This window comes from Haemaphysalis longicornis, unplaced genomic scaffold (genome assembly GCF_048455015.1).
Source record: "Haemaphysalis longicornis isolate Haplotype H1 unplaced genomic scaffold, Haemaphysalis longicornis Haplotype H1 scaffold_12, whole genome shotgun sequence".
Classification (NCBI taxonomy): domain Eukaryota; kingdom Metazoa; phylum Arthropoda; class Arachnida; order Ixodida; family Ixodidae; genus Haemaphysalis; species Haemaphysalis longicornis.
In genome coordinates, this window is record NW_027526225.1 from 111,141,045 (window position 1) to 111,159,636 (window position 18,592).

The 18,592-nt window shown below is 47.0% G+C and overlaps 1 protein-coding gene across 1 annotated transcript in view; it reads right to left on the bottom strand.

The window, feature by feature from the left end:
- Positions 1–326: 326 nt before the first annotated feature.
- The window catches only part of LOC144161781 (osmotic avoidance abnormal protein 3-like), a 59,046-nt gene continuing 40,780 nt past the window's right edge, over positions 327–18,592 (bottom strand). Inside the window, exons 9-16 of the mRNA XM_077692381.1 lie at positions 18,084–18,214; positions 16,710–16,754; positions 16,099–16,214; positions 13,969–14,078; positions 8,429–8,690; positions 7,063–7,151; positions 3,800–3,869; positions 327–1,316 (exon numbers count right to left, since the gene is read on the bottom strand). Of these exons, the coding sequence (XP_077548507.1) occupies positions 1,018–1,316; positions 3,800–3,869; positions 7,063–7,151; positions 8,429–8,690; positions 13,969–14,078; positions 16,099–16,214; positions 16,710–16,754; positions 18,084–18,214 (1,122 nt within the window). The 3' untranslated portion in view covers positions 327–1,017. The remainder of the gene's footprint in view (positions 1,317–3,799; positions 3,870–7,062; positions 7,152–8,428; positions 8,691–13,968; positions 14,079–16,098; positions 16,215–16,709; positions 16,755–18,083; positions 18,215–18,592) is intronic.

Genomic DNA, 18,592 nt, shown 5'->3' on the forward strand with positions numbered 1-18,592 from the left:
ACAATGCATATTAACGGCGGCTTAGACTCTGCAAACCGCACTGGTCGAACCGCTTATCGAACCCCTTATCAAACTGCTTGTAGCACGAATTACGAAACTCCTTCGGGAATATTAAGTAACAAAAGCTTGATCAGGGCTAGTTGGTTGAACATACTGAATAAATTTGAACATACTGAATAAATTTGCCAAAGAAACACGTAGACACAGACAAGACGCCTTGTCTGTGTCTACGTGTTTCTTTGGGGCGCCTTGTCTGTGTCTACGTGTTTCTTTGGGGCGCCTTGTCTGTGTCTACGTGTTTCTTTGGTCCCCGTTGTTTAGCGCCTCAAATTTATTCAGTCCTTCGGGAAAGCACGACCTTGTCCCAGCACGGCTTTTCTTTCTACACGCGCTGCAGCGACCCGAACCATCAGCGTATAGCTTATCGAAACGCTTATCGAACCAATTAATAGACTGCTTTGAGAAATCACGACTTTGTTCCCAGAACTGCTCTTCTTTCCTTAATCGCCGTCCCAAACCACCAGCGTGCGTACACCCCACCGACTGTAACAAAGACTACTCAGTCAATAGAGAGTTTTAGCATTTCATATGGACCATCTGTTCCGTAGTTACCGTGTTATATACGGGACCCGACTGCGCCTGCGCGCGCGGGAAAGGCGAGGAGGCCGCCCCCATCGTAACGATTGCGCGGGCATGGCGAGGGCCGGCACGCGGAACTAATCCACCCTACCGCGACGAATGCACAAGTGCCCAGACGGGTCCAGGTCAACACGCTACGCACGTACAACACGGAGCATACGGAGTGCTAAACTCTCTGTTGGCAAAACAGCGTAACTCGTAACGTAGGCAGAAGAGGAAGAACACAGGGAGAGCGCTGTTTTGCCACCATCATCAACATTCACAAGCTCGCGCAACCGTCCATACTTCGACAGACTACTCCGCACTGAGTTCATCGAGGGTAGCCCTAATGGGCGGTAGCCGCGCCAGCGGCCGTTCCCGCGGCGGGCTGTGCCGCTGTCATGTCGGCCACTCCAGGAGCTCGGCGGCCAGCCGGGCCCCCGCCTCGCTTCCACCGGCGACGGGCCTCGTCGAGAACCCGGCGTCCAGGTTGAGCGACTCGAGCTGTAGCGGCTTGCGCGGACCACTGCGCTCTTCGCCCCAGGCCTTGCCCACGCTCGTGGTCGGCAGCGACCGGCTCGTGCGGATGTCCCCGGCCGCGACGTTGCTGTGTAGCTGGGCGGCCAGGTGCCGCGCTCGGAGCAGGCCGCCCAGAGACGCGGCGGCCCGGCTGCAGCTGGCCGGATCCAGTCTTTCGTCTGCGGGTAACGAGAGAAGAATGGCGATTAGATAAGTTTTTCGTACGAGATAGAAAACAACCGTAATATTAGAAATATCGATAAAGATCATCATCGCAATCATCATCATATTCGTGTTCTACACTACCGGACGAAGCTCCCAAACATTTCCAACCGCGACATCCCGTTCCCTCAGAGGTATAGGCTGTATATTCACTGACGAGGCACGCATGCAGGCAACCATGTGAGTTTGCCGTCACTGGTTACGTCGGGCTCCGCGGGATGGCGGTACTTGTCCGTGCTAATTAAGCACATGCTGTGTTGGACGTTCCAAACTCTACCCCACCGAACGCAAAGTAATGCCTCTAGTGCAATGTGAGTGCGATTAATATCATCTCTGTTGACACCACCGTTGAGAATCGGGTTGAAACGGAGCAGACGACGCACGCCGGTGTTTTTTTTTTTTTCTGCGGCGTGCGGGCGCAGTGGCACAAGCCACGCCATCTCAATGGCCGTTTCCAGTGTTGCCAAGCGAAGGAATTAACAGCTAAACTTTTCAGTGAATACCATCTATACAAGCCCGGCACTTGCTATGCGCACCCAGGGCCATCTACTTGTTCTCTTGGAATACTCCTGTTATTTTGACCAGCTGGTAAATACACTCCGCTGATCGGCTTTATAGTATCCCAGAAGTTTTATAGCGAACGACCTGGGTTAAAGCCCCAGCAATGAGAACATTCTTTCAAGACCAATAATTTTTTTAACTGTAAAGTGTTCACTCAGCTTTGTGGTGCGTATTCTTCATGTAAATAAGGGTGGTTTGGTATCTTTAGGTCGGTTTAGGAGCGGGGCGAGGCATATTAAAACGTTTAATTAATGTGCTACATCGCACCGAAAGTACCTGACTTGTACCTTTCTTGGAACGCAGTATCGCTTTCCACCGTTCCTTTCAGCGTTATGCCCAACCATTATATGTTCCGAATTCCCAACTCGAATCCCTCCAGCGAGTTTTACATCTTCCCCTGTTCCTCATCCCCTTCCTGAGTCGTCATTCTGTTGTTCGAATGGTGCACCTGTTATGTCATCAGCTTACAGGGCCGTCCCAACTCTACTTTTTTCCCTTAATTTGAGGGAAGATGCTTTCGTCGTAAGTTTGTTCTGCAATTCCTGATGCTCGTTTCCAACTCCTGGGCACCATAACGAATGACATTTACCCTTCCCTTGCTTTTTGAGCTGACTAAAATTTCCTTTCAACGCTCGGCTGCAAGTAACGTTGCATGCACTTCCAAAGCTCTTTTAATGTTGTTGCACAACACAGTACTCGACGAAGTGTTGTGAGAAACTTTATTGCTGGGATCTTTGTACGTAGCTAAAAATTTTGTGGGCGTCAGATCCCACATCTTGTCATTTTTTCGTCTTATCGGACGCACAAAGCTAGACTCAACGCCTTTTCTGACACCACCTTAGCATTAAACCCTAGACCCCGTATTGTAGACTTGAAAGTATGCCTAGGTTGTTCACCATTTTTTAGTGGCGGAGCTAATCTACTATCTATTACGTGTGAGTGGTTTCCGAATGCCTTTAGACCATGCTTGGTTAGTACGTAGTCTTCATTAGCTTGGCTTCGTGAACCTTGGTTTTAAAAGGCACTTATAAAACGTGAGGTCACTGTAAAGCTACTGATGCCCCGACTAGCTATCGTGAATGTAATGACTATGAATGCATCAGATATGGGCGTGGGCGTCGGATCGATTTTATCTTGAGGGGGGCAAACCCATTGCATCGCGGGGGGAGAAGGAAAGGGTGGGGAGAGGAGGCTAGTGCTATGTGGCTTTGGTGGGGGGGGGGGGGGGTAGGGGGAGTGCCCCATTTGTACCCCCCTTCCGACCCCCATGGGTGTGGGTAAGGACAGCGAAACCTGGAAATGCGTGTGATGCCATAACATACGGGAAACCACATTGGAAGTTGCTTCACTTTTGGACGCCTAATAAACGCGTGAATGAATTATACATGTGCTACACGGTCATTTCAAAGGCCTTCGGAAGGCCGTTGAACCGATTGTCTATCGAGTGCCCCATTGTAAATACATAGGGAGCAGTTGTGGGGAGGGTCCAATTGTCAATTGAAAGGTTCCGTGTAGCACAGGCATTAAATAATTATTCGATCAATCAGTCATATAATCACACAATAAAGCATCCAACCAACCAATCAATCAATCAATCAATTTCAGTCAATGAATAATGTGAATTAATTGTAACTTCTGCTAACGTTGTAATTCACGGCAGTCCCATTTCATCGCACCTAATTTCTTCTGTGCGATCTTAAATCTTTCATTTGCGAGCACTCAGTAATGTCGTTAATTTGGTAATAACTATTATTTCAAACTAACATGTGCCAATACAGTACGGACGCAATTGCTACAGTGCTCAGGACTAGGCTCACGACGACGCTCTCCGTGGGAGATACAATCAAGAGAATTTTCACTACTCCAGCAGTATACGCACTGAGAAGTTCTTCCTGGCGATTCGGCTTCTTCAGGATGCTGTTCACAAAATCTGCGCCGAACGTCGGTTTCTGCAAAGAAAACAAAAAAAAAATCTGTGGCATGCCCGCAAAAAAGGGTCAAGTTTTGGATGACCTAAATAAAAAAAGAAAGAAATGATTTATGACGTCCGATTGAGAATGTCCCCATTTAAGAGCACGTCAGTGCGCGCGTCAGGGTTGTGGATTTATTTATGGGAAGACTCGCTAGTATGTCTTAACGCTCTAAATAGTTTCACTTTTAAAAGGTCTCTTGAATGCAACCTAACAAGAATGCCTAACGCTCTATCGTGCTAACATTGTTAAGTGCAATTTCGTTAGATCAGCTCAGATTAAACCCCGAGTGGTGAAACAAATGCGACTGTGTTGTTGCGAGGATACTCAGTTCTCAGATAAGTAGTTTAACAGAAGTGATTTGACAGACAGCGTCACAGCAGGATAAATTTGATGCAATTGGTAAAACCACATCGGTGGTTTATACGCAAACTTGTTCTTTTTCGTTTCTCCAGTTCATGAATGTCATGAATAGTTCATGAATAGTGTTCGTGTTCATGAATAGTGGTGCGCTATTGGTATACTTGAAAAGCGCCATTTCCCAACTTTGGTACTGTAACTAAGCCGCGCGTCATTTTGATCTCCATGGAAAGAAACTTATGACGTCTTAGTTTGTGTGTTCTGGTTCATATTTTCGTGTTGGCATTTCAATTGTACATGACTGTACACTGAAAATACAAGCAGCGCAATGAACAAGCCTCGGGCAATCCCCGTATGTTGGCAAGGGCGATAGTAGGGAGAAGAGAAAAAAAAAAGACCACGTCGCGAAATTTATCCAATTCTTCACCATTTTTTTTTGTCTTCATAATTTGACCTCAAACTGCTTCGAAGTTTTATGCTGTACCCCGTAGATGGATCAGTACTTTTCACCACCACTGGCGATTAATCAGCCCCCTGACCTGGTACACGAACCATTCACTAAGGAACATCGTCGTCACCACCGACAATAACAACTACAGTTAAACCTGGATGTAACGAAACAAACTCTACGTAACAAATTCCTGGATTTAACGAAGTGTTTCCATTCCCTATTGCCAGCACCATTGAAACCCATGTGTTCGAAACCTCTATGTGACGAAGGCGTTGCGATGGTTAACCTTGATCTAACGAATTCGCTACAGTGATGATCCATTGGTTTCTGCACTTTTTCTGGAAAAATCATCTGGATAAATTCACTAATTCGGCTAACTTCGCCAGCACAGCAAGCTACCGTGCATTTACAGTGGCAATGCGGTGTCGCTGAGGTACTAGGCCTGCCAGTGCCGACTCTCCACTGCTGTCTGTGGTGTCGGTTCGCCCGTGTAATTCTGCTGCCAGAAAATGAAAAGTTTTGTCTTTTCAATGTAAGCTCAAAATTTTAAATTTCGTCCCCGCTGGCGAGGACAAAGAACGTCGCCCCGACCGGTACAGGATCGCAGCGAGCTCCCTCTCAGTAATTTTAAGTGCGAATGCACTTCTTAAGCGAGCCTGAATCGTCCGCCGCCGTAGTCCGCATAGCAACAGCTGCGGGTGCACGCGCTCCTCGTCTTCCCTAGCAACGGGGGGAGATGGGCGCGCGCTGCCTGGCCAGGAGTGGGGGATTGGCCAGGAATCGGGCGTGAGAAGGGCTAATGCACCCGCTTAAAGGAGTACTGACACGAAATTTCAAAGCTGAGATCCGCTCTACCAATCAAGTACAACGACAACACAAATAGGTGTCTGTAAATAAATGCATCTTTCTTTCTTTGTAGTTGTGTGTGTGTGTGTGATCTCTCTTTCGCGAACATTACCGAACCGCGCAAATTCAACTCGTGCATTCGCACTTTCACATTCTTCCCCTCGGGGAAATGCGGGGAATTTTTTTTAGTGCAGCAAGAAACTCCAAGTTACGAAAAGGCGCCGTTTCAGCATGTTTGGTCCTTGAAACAGGTAAGGCACCAAAAAATGTCAAAAGGCAAATGTTATACTTAAGCTGCGAGTGTGAATACGCGGGTGTGTGACCTTGCTTCTTTGTAGTGCAGTGTAATGACTAAGTTCGTGGGAAAGCTGCAGGCAGCCTTTAAGGGTGAGTTCACCATACTCCTCTCTAGTATTTTGGTTTCGTTTCTGCTTCATTCACGCGAGTATTAACTCGAAACCTGCATGAAACGAAAACCTGCATGAAACGAAAAATTGCGAATTTTGTCAACTTCGTTATCATCATCGTCATCGTCGTCGTCCTCGTCATCATCATCATCATCAGCCTGTCTACGCCCACTGCAGGGCAAAGGCTTCTCCCATAGACCTCCAATTATACCGGTCCTGTGCTAACTGCGATCAATTTATCCCCGCAAACGTCTTGATTTCATCGGCATATATAACTTTCTGCCGCCCCCTGCCACGCTTGCCTTCTCTAGGGATCCACTTCGTTACCCTCAATGACCAACCGTTATCTTGCCTTCGCACTACATGCCCGGCCCACGTCCATTTCTTCTTCTTAATTTCTACTATAATGTCCTTAACAGGTGTTTGTTCCCTGACCCAATCCACTCTCTTGTTGTTCCTTAATGTTACACCTATCATCTGCCACTCCATTGCCCTCTGAGTCATCCTCAATTTAAGTTGAACCCTCTTAGTGAGCCTCCAAGTTTCTGCCCCGTAGGTGAGTACCGGTAAGATGCAGCTATACACTTTCTTCTTCAGGGACAATGGTAGGCTGCCATTCATTACCTTAGAATGGCTGCCGAATGCTCTCCACCCCATTCCTATCCTTCTAATGATCTCTGCCTCATGGTAGGTATCAGGGGTCACTATTCAGTCTAAGTAGATATATTCGCTTACCACTTTCACTGCCTCGCCGCCTATCTCAAACCGCTGTGCTCCCCCGAAGCTGTTGAGCATTACTTTAGTTTTCTGCATATTAATTTTCAGGCCCACGATTCTCTTCTGCTTGTCCAGTGCGGTAAGCATGCTTAGCAATCCGTCCAACGAGTTACTTAGCAAGGAAACGTCATCGGCAAATCTGAGGTTACTGAGGTATTCTCCATTAACCCTTACGCCCACCCGTTCCCAATCCAATGTTCTGAATACCTCATGTAAACATGCTGTGAATAACATTGGAAAGGTTGTGTCTCCTTGTCTGACGCTTTTCGTGACGCCCTCTATGGATTATAACCTCGTTATATCCAGGTATAACGGCAACAGCCACACTCACATTTCTCTGGGACGATGCATCGAACGTGCTGGCGACAAGGGGCGGTGCGTCAGTGCCGTTCTGCGCAACCCGGCCACCGGGCTGAACGCCTGCAGCGTAGAAAAGAAAAAAATGAGCGTCTCAACAGAATGGTGTTTGATTATTATGTAGCCGCCGACCCATCATGTTCGGTATTCAAAAGAATTTCCTAAAAAGGTGCACCAGAGTTCACTGGTCGCAATAAGACAAAACACACAGACTGAGACTCTTTTCCAAAACAACAAATACAGTAAAATCTCGTTAATTCGAACTCGGTTAATTCAAACTTCCGGTTAATGCGAACTCACGCCCTGGTCCCGGCAGAGCCATGTATATTTCAAAGGGGGGAAACTCCCCATAATTCGAACGCGTCGGTATTCTGAACGGTTAATTCGAACTATGATCCCCTGGTTTCCATCGCTCCTCGCAGAAGAAGTCGGCCCAGAGTGATTAGAATGCGTGTCAAATCCAAACCAAACCAAATTACTAGGGATGCGAAACAACGAAACAGTAAAACAACAGCACGGCACACACTACGCCCCTGCAACAGCTTATTTCGCTTCCGCAGAAGGAGCCACGCCATTGGTGCCAATGCTCCGGCGCATGCCATTATTATTTACGAAACATTATTTACAGGATCACTTGCCACAAACATGTAGTGGCGCCTAATTCACGATAACGAATCCAGAGGTGGCTTCTTTGTGTTCTGCCTGCGCAGTGCGGCGCGATGCCCATTCATGCGAGCGCCCGCACTCTAATTCGAACTCCGCTTAATTCGAACAATTTTATGGTCCCCTTCGAGTTCGAATTAACGAGCTTTTACTGTATTAGACTCCTAGCGGGGCGACACCGTTGAACGTAAGCTCGAACCTAGAACACCCCTCAACCTCCCCCTCCTCCATCCCTCGTCTAAAACGCAAATAAATATGCTACGGTCATACAACGTGCTACGAGTTGACAGAGAGAATAAAATACTGTTTCGTTATAACTATATCTCCATTGCTTCCACTGTGCCTGCAGTATCGGTCTGAAGAGTGAAATTACTATTGTATCATTACAGTCATCCCTTCGTAACTGCAAGTTCTGAAGTAACGACATTAAGGTTTAAAAGAATAGTTATATCACGCTTGCATGGTAACTTATAGCTTTGTCTATTCTATAGCAACGCAGCCAACCCTAGGATGTGCTTGCATGTATCCTACTGTAGATTGTCGTTGTAAGCCATAGTTCCTTAAAAGTGGGTATCATGAGATATTCATGTACTGCGGGGGGAGCCTTAAAGAACTTTGATTGAACCTCGATTTGTAATAAAAGTATTTCGTTATAACGGAATTTACTGCACATATACCTGCCGGCGGCAGCTTGGTCTGCTGGACGCAGAGTTCGGGCAGCCTCCATCGCTGGGCGTCCTGGTCCCAAACGCTCTGCGCCTTGACGGCCTCCAGGTTGGCGTAGTTAGAGTCCCGCCGAATGCAGGGCTGCACTTTGTCGAGAATCTGGGAGAGCAGCCGCAGCTGTTGGTCCTGTTTGCGGATCGTCTCCAGGTAGTCGGTGCGCTCCGTCTCGAACTCGCTCTGTAAGTCGCGAACCTCTTGTTCCAGGGCCTGGATCTGCGAGGACATCGCGCTCCTTGTAACGCGAAAGCATTATATTGTTCACTGAGCGAAAGAATCGGCATCGGAAGTAGCGAAACGGCTCCATGGGAAGCGTTCTATAGCACGGGGAGCTCCGTGGCGCACGCGAGAGAAACGGACGTGTATTTTTAAAGACTATAGTCTTTCTTGGGCTACTTGAACGGGAAAATTTTAGTCTGTCTGTCTGTTTGTCACTCGATTCAGCCAGCCGGCCAAAGTGAAACAGGTGCTCTGCAATAGTCTTATATACCCACACGCAAATCTAAACGTCTAAGTCCGGTGTTAATGTTCATACTTGTCAACATTGTTGAACAAGAAGAAGCCATGACGCAAATATACGGCCGAAAATGAATACATGAGTGATAATTGCAGTGTTCCTTTATTAAAAAATTACGGGTGCTTGCTTTTTGCGATAGCAAATAAAACATTACATCAACTGCGGAAAACCGTCGCCTGCTGTTGCCCGCGCAACCTGGCGGAATTGGAAAAAATCAAACGGCAACAGCAACGAAAGGTTCCACTCGGCGTTCCGCTTGGAACGCTCGTGGAGTATAGGGCAACATGGTTCTATAAATGTTGTAGTGGGGTGCCTTGATTCACGCGCGTCTCCGCCGTACGGCAGCGCTGGCATTGAGGCACGCGACTTGGAGCAGCGGAATTTAAATTGACTTGAGCAAACCTCTAGCGTGTTATCTTGGAAGGAACGGGACGGGAGAGGAACAGCCTGAGAGGTGAGCGGGGAAGAGAAAGGATTCATTTACTTGACAAGGGCGCCAGTCAACTATCGTCTCGCGTCGACATTTGCAACGAAAGGAGCAAATACGCGGCCAATTTTTCGAAAAGACTATCTTGGACTTGGTCCTTGTCGGTCCAAGGTGGCAGATCTCCTCAGTGCAGGAAACCTCTGGCCGTGCCTGTCGCCTTCGCTCGGTTCACCAGATAGCTTTTCATATCTTTTTTTTTTTTTCTTTTAACTGTGCAGGTCATGGACAAATAAAATTTGAACAAGAAAATATGAACTATAAAACGCAAAATCAAAGAATATAGATAATGTAGACAAAATAATGGTGGGATAGCAGTATGTTTGGAACAACACATTTCGAAACTTCGTTAAAGCCACGCGACAATCTGACTTCGATAGAAAGAAACCGCGGTATTTGTGTGATCTGTGTCATATTTTGGGGTTTCTGTTTCCTTTGTCTATGACTGTACATCTCTGAAGACTGACGGTACTCGTATATAAAAAAAAAAATTCATACGTGTTTTGGCATCTTTTCTTCTTTTCTCGGCAAAAAACATTGAATAATGTTTTTTTCTGTTGCTCTGCACAATTTTATAATGCTTTCCTCGCTGTTAGCTCAGCATGTCAGTGCACATAATTTTTCTTAGTATATTTTTGTTGCTGTAATAGGATTGCGGTAGTTTGCTAATGCGTTTATGTTGAATGTTGTAGAAGATGCTAAGAATGCATATTGCCCTCTGCTGCTTAGCGCCATGATTGGGTTGACGGGCTCGTCAAGCTGCTTCTATGCAGCTTTTATCGTCAGTCTTGCCATGTTCAGAAACGGCACAAGAAATAAAGCCGTTCCGCTCAACGTGAAAGCTGGCGGAAGTGCAGAGAAAGTGATTCGCCACAATGGGCTGTAGCGCCGTTATCCGCTCACTGCTACCACCCAAAGAAATTAAAATTTCCCGCCTCCGCAGAGCTCGGGCGCCCTCTGCCTGAAACAGCGCCAGGGGGAGTTCTGTTCTTTTTGTGGTTGCTTTTTTTTCCACCCGCACCTGCCGGCGTTGCACTGCCAGTTTTTTTTCGCTTACTACCGCAAAAACCAACCCAATGAGCGTTCCTAACTAAACTAAAACGGGTGCTGCCGATTAAAGGGACCCTGAAACGCTTTCGATAAGCGCTTTCACTCTTTCCTTCGCGCCTAGAACTACTGCGAAAGCTATATTTATCGCCAGCACAGAGCGGCACTGCGTGATTTGCTCGTCGCACCAGATGCACCTTCTATTTCGGCTTTGCTTTTGTGTCTTTGTTTTTTAAGATCGAAAAGCGTTCATTGCTGCAACTAAAGGAAAACCAGTCAACAGCCGCTACATGGCCTAATGACATAATTCGAGCCGTCACAGAACGTCAAGACCGGTAAAGAGAGAAAAATCTTTTGAGCGAGTGAGCAAGTTATCTGATGGGAATAGAGCAGCAATTTTTGGCTGAGGTACTTTGCGACACCCTAATCTAAGTACTGGGTGTGTTGGGTGGCTACGCCTGCAAGCATTTAAGATTTCAAAAACAATCGAAAATAGTGTTGCAGGGTCCCTTTAATTACATACATGTTGCGCCAAATGTACCTGCAGTTTTTTTTTTTTGTTGTTTTTTTGCGCTAAACAACGGGGAGATGTATGGCAAGCGCCAGCGGTTCACGAGTTTCGAACGGTTATGACTATTTAAACCGCTCGGTTTTCGAAGCCTCTGCGGGACGCCCTACGACGGAACGCCGGGCTCTGCTTGGGTCCGTTTTCTCGCTGCACCGCCTGCTTCCGGCAGTCATTTGACATCGACCGTTACAGCGAGCTCGACGACAAGGCGAGCCTTTAAAGTGCTCTGCACTTAATAAAATATACGTGAATCCTTGAGCTTAAACTCGGCAGTAGCGAGAGGTTGCCGTCTACGCCAGTATAGACAGTAGATAAAGGGAGCGGAAGAACGCAGGCGAACGAGCGAACGGGCAAGCAAGGAAACTCATCATTTTTCCCCCGTTACACGGCGATAGGAAGAAGCGGCGGCGCAACTTATAGGAGACAGATCGAAGTCATTCGAAAGCGTCAAGGCGGATCGCGAAGTAAAGCGTCTTAGATGCCGCCCTTCAACAATGCGAGGCGAAGTGTCGAAGACGTTGGACTGACATTGATGTTTTGGTGTTCACAACCCATCAGAACTGCTCATCTGCACTCGGACATTTTTTTGCAGCCAACAGTCCTCACATTACCCAGAAATAGGCAAAATGCTTTAACACTCACCCGTGATGACCCTGACGCCAAATCAGATCCCCACCACGTAGTGTGAACGTGCCAAGACTTTGCTAAACATCGCCCAGAAAGCCTAACAAACATTATTCCAAGCACCCAACAACATGAAGCACACACTGGATTAGGCAGGCATCTATTATGACCAGAGGTCGGCGGACTCACTCATGAGTCCACTCACTCAAACTCGTTTGGACTCAAACTCACACGTGAGTTTGAGTTTGAGTGAGCCCACGGTTAGTGTAGCATGGTGAATTTGAGCTTGAGTGAGTTTGAGCCTGACTGAGTTTGAGTACGCCTAAGACCGAGTGAGTTCTGAGTCCATTTTGAGTTTTGAGTACATTTTGAGTTTGAGTACATTTTGAGTTTTGAGTCCATTTCGAGTTTGAGTACATTTTGAGTTTTCAGTACATTTTCAGTTTGAGTACATTTTGAGTACTGAGTACATTTTGAGTTTGAGTACATTTTGAGTTTTGAGTCCGAGTGAGTTCTGAGTTTTGCGCTCTCTGCGAGTTTGAGTTTGAGAGAGCGCAGATGTGCTGCTCAGCATTGAGTCTGAGTTTGAGTGAGTGGTGACACGAAAAAAAAATTGTGAGTGAGTTTGAGTGAGCCGCGCCAATTTCGCCCAGGTATAATTATGACCAATCTGCGCTTTTTCATTTAAGAATGGTCTACCCAGCTACCCAGCGAGTAGTCTAACTGGGGCCGACCCCGGTGAAGACTTTCGGGCCCCCATAAGAAGAATCCCCTCTTTGAATACGGGACCTTGATTAGTAATCCCCTTCCTTCCATCCCTCTCCCCACCGTACGGCACACGCCCTCCTTGCTCCAATAAAAGATTCAATCAATCAATCAATCAATCAATCAATCAATCAATCAATCAATCAATCAATCAATCAATCAATCAATCAAATATGACGTCGAAGTAGTAGCTGTGGTAGCCTTTTATGCTAGGTGGTGGTCAAGGCATCCGCAAAAATGATCGCTTGTGTTCCCCGTCACAAGCGCATTGTTTGTGGCTCCTGCAGGTCTGTGTCTGTGAGGGAAGCGTGGCAGCGAACGCGTGGGCGTGTGTAGAGGCGGGAGGCTCCAGCGGAATAGCGTGATGCGTTCATTTCTTTTACGGAGCCAGCTGTCAATGTTAGGATGGCTGCATTCGCGATGCTTGCAGGGAAAAATGTATAGCCCCCCCCCCCCCCTTCGCCAACAAGTTGATGTCCAGTGTAAAGACAAATGTACGGAGTTAACACGCATCACTAGAGGGCGATTGGTACAGCTTGATGGTACGGCTGATCAAATAAGCAATATCATTTAGTTACAACATAACAACTTAACGACAATTGGAATGTATGTATGTATGTATGCATGTATGTATGTATGTATGTATGTATGTATGTATGTATGTATGTATGTATGTGTGTATGTATGTATGTATGTGTGTGTGTATGTATGTGTGTATGTATGTATGTATCTATGTGCGTATGTATGTATGTATGCATGTATGCATGTATGTGCGTATGTATATGTGTATGTATGTATGTATGTATGTGCGTATGTATGCATGTATGCATGTATGTATATGTGTATGTATGTATGTATGCATGTATGTGCGTATGTATATGTGTATGTATGTATGTATGCATGTATGTGCGTATGTATGTATGTATGTATGCATGTATGCATGTATGTATATGTGTATGCATGTATGTGCGTATGTATGTATGTAATGAATGAATGAATGAATGTATGAATTAATCTATCATTTATCCAATCAGTTCATCGGTTAAATATTTTCAGTCAAGAATAAGTTGACCTGACACCGGAATTTGCAGCACCCTCAGGCGGCCGTCCACAGAATTATTTCGTGCAGGCTCTCGTAATGGCCCTTACAAAAACCACATAACACAACATTTCACGCATCCCTCTGCGTCAAATGTATTTGCAATAACAACTTCCAAAAGCTTTGTACGGGGCTTTTTTCCCCCTTTCGTTCCGGAACTCATAAGGCCTCGAGAACAGAGTTAATAATCTTACATGTAACATGTAGTCCGTTTCTCTATTAATCCTCACAAGAAAAAGCTTCGCTGGAGGCTAAAACCGCAAGGGAAGACTTCTGCGAGTCCGAACGATTTGGACGAGACAGCGATACCGCATTTTCAGGACTTACACGCTGACCCTCGCTTTTTAGTGGTGGTGTTACACCTGCACGAATCGATGCAGAGTTGCTCACCTTTCGTTTGGCTTTCCTGATCATAGAAGACTTGACCTTGAGCTCGGCGTTGATGTCGTCGTAATCCGGCAGCATGGTCCGGTCTTCATCGTCCACCTTGGCCAGAGCCTCTGTCGAAGAACAGCTCTCATGCAAGCTCGCGCCTCAAACCAACCCCGCGGTACACGCTTTAGCGCGCAGCACTTTGGCGCCCGGTACAGGGGTTTCATGGCGGCGAAGGCGTCCACGTAACTCAGCGAGCGAACAAGCCATCCCAGCAGAAAGAAAGCGGCGAAAGTTGGAGGGGGAGGGCTTTTGGTTGGTTGATAAAAACTTTATTGACTGCCTGCAGCGAAAGCTCGGCGTGCAGTCAATAAAGTTTTTACCAAGAAACCAAAAGCGGCACGCGCTGCTAAAGCATCATGTCCCAGCGCGTCGCCACGGCCTATTATGTCTCACTGCCTCCCCCTCACACTTTTCGCCAGTGCAGCTCTTCCGTTTGTGGCACACCTGAACCACGTAAAGTTTGCTCCAGAAGTTCAAACACTATTTGCAACGACATGCTGGGCGGCAGCGAAGTGCTGCGAGATAACAGCAGAGTATCGGGCGCCGCCGTGTGTTCGGTGATGATTTGATCACTTCCTGAGACGCAACAGATATCGCCGTGACCGAGAAGACTGCAGTTACGTGCTGCGCACAAATTTCGCATTAGGTAGTATAGTCATCGTCATGTGATATTTGTAAGCGTTGCTCATTGAAGATAATTGTAATTGTTTGAAATTACAGCTACCATAAGAATGGCCGCTGTTCGCAGCTACGTGTTAGTGCGCTAATTGGACGCTAGTCTCACTACTGCTTTGACAGCCTAAGACGCACCCCTCAAGAGAGTTCGCACTATGTCCTTGAAATGAATCTCTTTCGTTGTTTTAGTGAAACCAAATTTGTCAGGCTTTCTCGAAAATATAGGTGACTGATGACCGTGGCCTTCTATGCACAGGCATGTTGCTGGTGCGCTAAGTTGTAAAAGTGAGACGGATCGAGGCAAACGATTAAACTTTGTTGATAGGAAGGCTGATTTATCTGGAAAGGCCCACCGGACATGCATGAGAGGAGATTTCGGGCGTAGCAAGTCCAAAACTAAGATAAGATACACGGAGGAAGATGAGAAATTAATGTAAGGCCCAGAGTTCAATATTCAGAACTTAATAAATAAATGACTAAACAAATAAATGCAGAGTTCAAAATTCAGAACTTCATAAATAAATAAATAAATAAATAAATAAATAAATAAATAAATAAATAAATAAATAAATAAATAAATAAATAAATAAATAAATAAATAAATAAATAAATAAATAAATAAATAAAAAAATAAATAAATAAAAAAATAAATAAATAAATAAATAGTCCAAATTTCAGCGCGCGTTATGCCCCTGTCATACGGGCACTTTCAATCCGGATTGAAGCGAAGCGTGATTGACTTCTCGAGGGCGCTCGACGCACTGCCGCTGCTACGCGGCCCGTTTCGATCGCGATGGAGAAGTTGCACCGGCTGCACTCACGTACGCCTGATGGCGCCAAAAATGTACTTTGCGGCCGGCATCTGGTAACTTTGCGCGGTCGTAGTTATACGAAACTATATAAATGTTAGTGCATGCTTATTTTGGTAAAGTTATTTATACAATTTGTGGCGTTAGTTGAAGTTGTCACCTTCTGTGCCATTACTCGCTTGGAAACCTCAGTCGCGCTCGAGAAACTAGGATTGAATTCGAGCGCGAACAAGCTCGATCGCGATTGAAACTGCCGTGTAGCAGGGCCCGATCCGGATTGAGCTCGATCCGGATCGACTCAATCGCGATTGAAAGTGCCCGTGTGACAGGGGTATTACTGACCCCCTCAGGTGGTCGAAATCAATCCTGAGCCCGCCATTACGGCGCGCCTCATAGCCCCATAGCCCCTCCCCCCCTCCTCCTGCGAGCTAAAAAAATAATAAAATAACTTCCCGTGAGGATCTGCGCTGAATAACATAAGCTCCACGTCCCTGAAACATGACAAAACTCTGTGGGGTACGTGAAGATCGCTCAACATAAGCGGGCATAGTACTCACAACGGGATTTGGGGTACGCCCACTCGAGCTCTATAGCAGCTTACCCGCCAAGGCGCGAATTCTCTTCTCCGCAAAGCTCTTTCTTTTCGCCCGCCTCGCTTTGAGCTCGGCGTCGTGTTTCTTCTCGCCGCCCAACATTTTTCCTTGCAGCTCTTGCAACCTGCGTAAAGAGAGTACAGCACACATAAGACCCGTTCACTAGCACGCAGAGTATGGACAATTTTGAGTTGATGCGTCGGCACACGCTCTGAGCGAGGGCAATGCAGTCGCGTTTTGATAGTAACCCTAACAGTCGCGAGCTCTTCGTGCAAGCGTAAGTCGCAGAATCGCATATGCCAAGCGCACAAAAGAGGGATGTCTGCCTGAAAATAATACGCCGACGAACAACAGCACAAGTTGTAAATGAATACATTAAAAAAAACGTGAGATGAAATGCATTCTAGCGGTGCTCCCACCGTTAGAAGATAAACATTTCATGCGCAGCTTGACGTTCACAGCGAACATTGCTGGCGCTAAGCTGGCACAGACGAAGGATTTAACACTATAGACGATGAAGCACTCAAACTGTCTGTTTGTCCATCTGGAGGAGAGATAGACCGAGCACGGTTTGAAGTTCACATATGCAGGTCAGAAAATGGAAACACCATGTACGTACCTTTCAAGAGCTTTTGCTTGCATTTGAGCCAGGCTGGCTGGATCTCTGCGCAGGAAAGTAAACATTAAAGTGGTCACCGCTTAAGCGAACAGGGCTGTACTTATAATGAGTAAGTGCCGGCAATTCATTACATATTTTTCGAGACATCCCGGTTAACGACACTCTCGGTACCGGAATTTGTTTCGCAGAAAAATGTGCGCGACGTTCTCTTGTCGTTTTAGAGATGCTCAGTTTTATCAGCTGGAAAATTTCCACGATGCCATTAAGAATGCCCCGAAAAGAAAGGAATTCTTTGACGGCGCTCGACATCACTGCACAACCTCTACTATGATCTTGTGACGACTATATGGGTGGTGTCGAGACCTGGATTATCCCGTTTCCCAGCTACGCGAAGAAACGTTTTGGGAGGCTGTGTGTGTCTGTGAGCTGTAGCAACAACTCTGGTCTTAGGCACATTATAAGGTCTAGTTCAAGTCATCCTCACGGTGCGGCAGCATATGAGCGCAAGTACGAAGACTAGCGTTGCAGAGTGACCCTGTGAGCGTGAAGGGGAATTCGTTGTATCACAGCTAAGAAGTGGAGAGAGAGAGAGAGAGAGAGAGAGAGAGAGAGAGAGAGAGAGAGAGAGAGAGAGAGAGAGAGAGAGAGAGGGGGGGGGGAGAGGGGGGGAGGGAGAGGGAGGGAGAGGGAGAGGGAGAGGGGGGGGAAGCTATGTGCAGCCCCTTGCGGAAGACACAGCAGCCGAGGCGTTGGAGAAGGGAGACGACGGTGGTACACATAAAGGGTCTGGTAGTGCTGCTTTGTTGGGGAGGGGGGCTGCGGGGGAAGCTGCAACTGAATAGGAGTGAAACATTGCTTCCGTCCGCAGCTCCATTCTGCACATAGTTCAGGAATGTCCTTAATGAGTGGCTTTACGTTCACTCCCCGTCATCCTCCACCCGACATGACCGGCACACGAGGTTCCTCAAGTTATTAGAGCAGACAAGTGACTAGAGTAGACCGCACCTAGCCGATTCGCTTTACGCGGGTGGGGTGGTGCGAGCCAGTTACACGCCATTTTCTTACACGCTGATGTAGAAAACAAGCAGTCTCCGCTGGTCCGTCCCTTCGCGTATTTTGCGGATTTTATCAGCCCGGGCACAACGAAGGAAGGCCTCAAGATTGGCGTCCATGTGTTTTTATTGCTTTCAAACTGTGAACGTTTCCCGCGTCTGCAAGCTGCCACTCGGGGTGGTAGGGGTAGCGGAAGGAAAGGGGGGAAGGCTAATATTGTCAGCGCCTCCTCCTGATGATGTGATGATCCGGGACTTGTGCTGCGATTTTATCTAGTTGGTATCATCGTAATTCAGCTTCAGGTAATTGCGACGGACTCACTCTTGGTTGCCGAAGCAAGGCGACGCGTTGGGTGCACGGATCGACGGCCTCTCCGGAGACTCGACCGGTTGTGCCCACCTGTCCGCTTCTTCGTCGTCGACGCTGGTCACCTTCACATCGTTATTGTTCACCTGTTTGAGAAAATTAAGCACCCACTGGTGAGATTAGAATATTCGGGGAGAATGCGCAGCTTCGAAGCTCCAAAAAGTGCAAAAATGCTAAGTATGCTAAAATGCTAAGTTTCCACTCATGTGCTCTACCAATACAACAGATAAAGGGTGTGGTTAAGTGCCTTTAATTGTCTCTGGCTTCGCTCTCTGTAGAGCCACGTGTGTGAATTCAAGTGACGTCGCATGGGTAATCGTTGTGGGTGTCGTGTACAGCTTCGCTTCCCAACGATCTTGACTAGGTGGCCTGGCGCGGATTTTTTTCTTCCCTTTCTCTCTTTGGCGTACCTATATCATATCTTCTGCGTAGTCTCTTCATGTTTCTTGTGCCCTAAGGCGAAA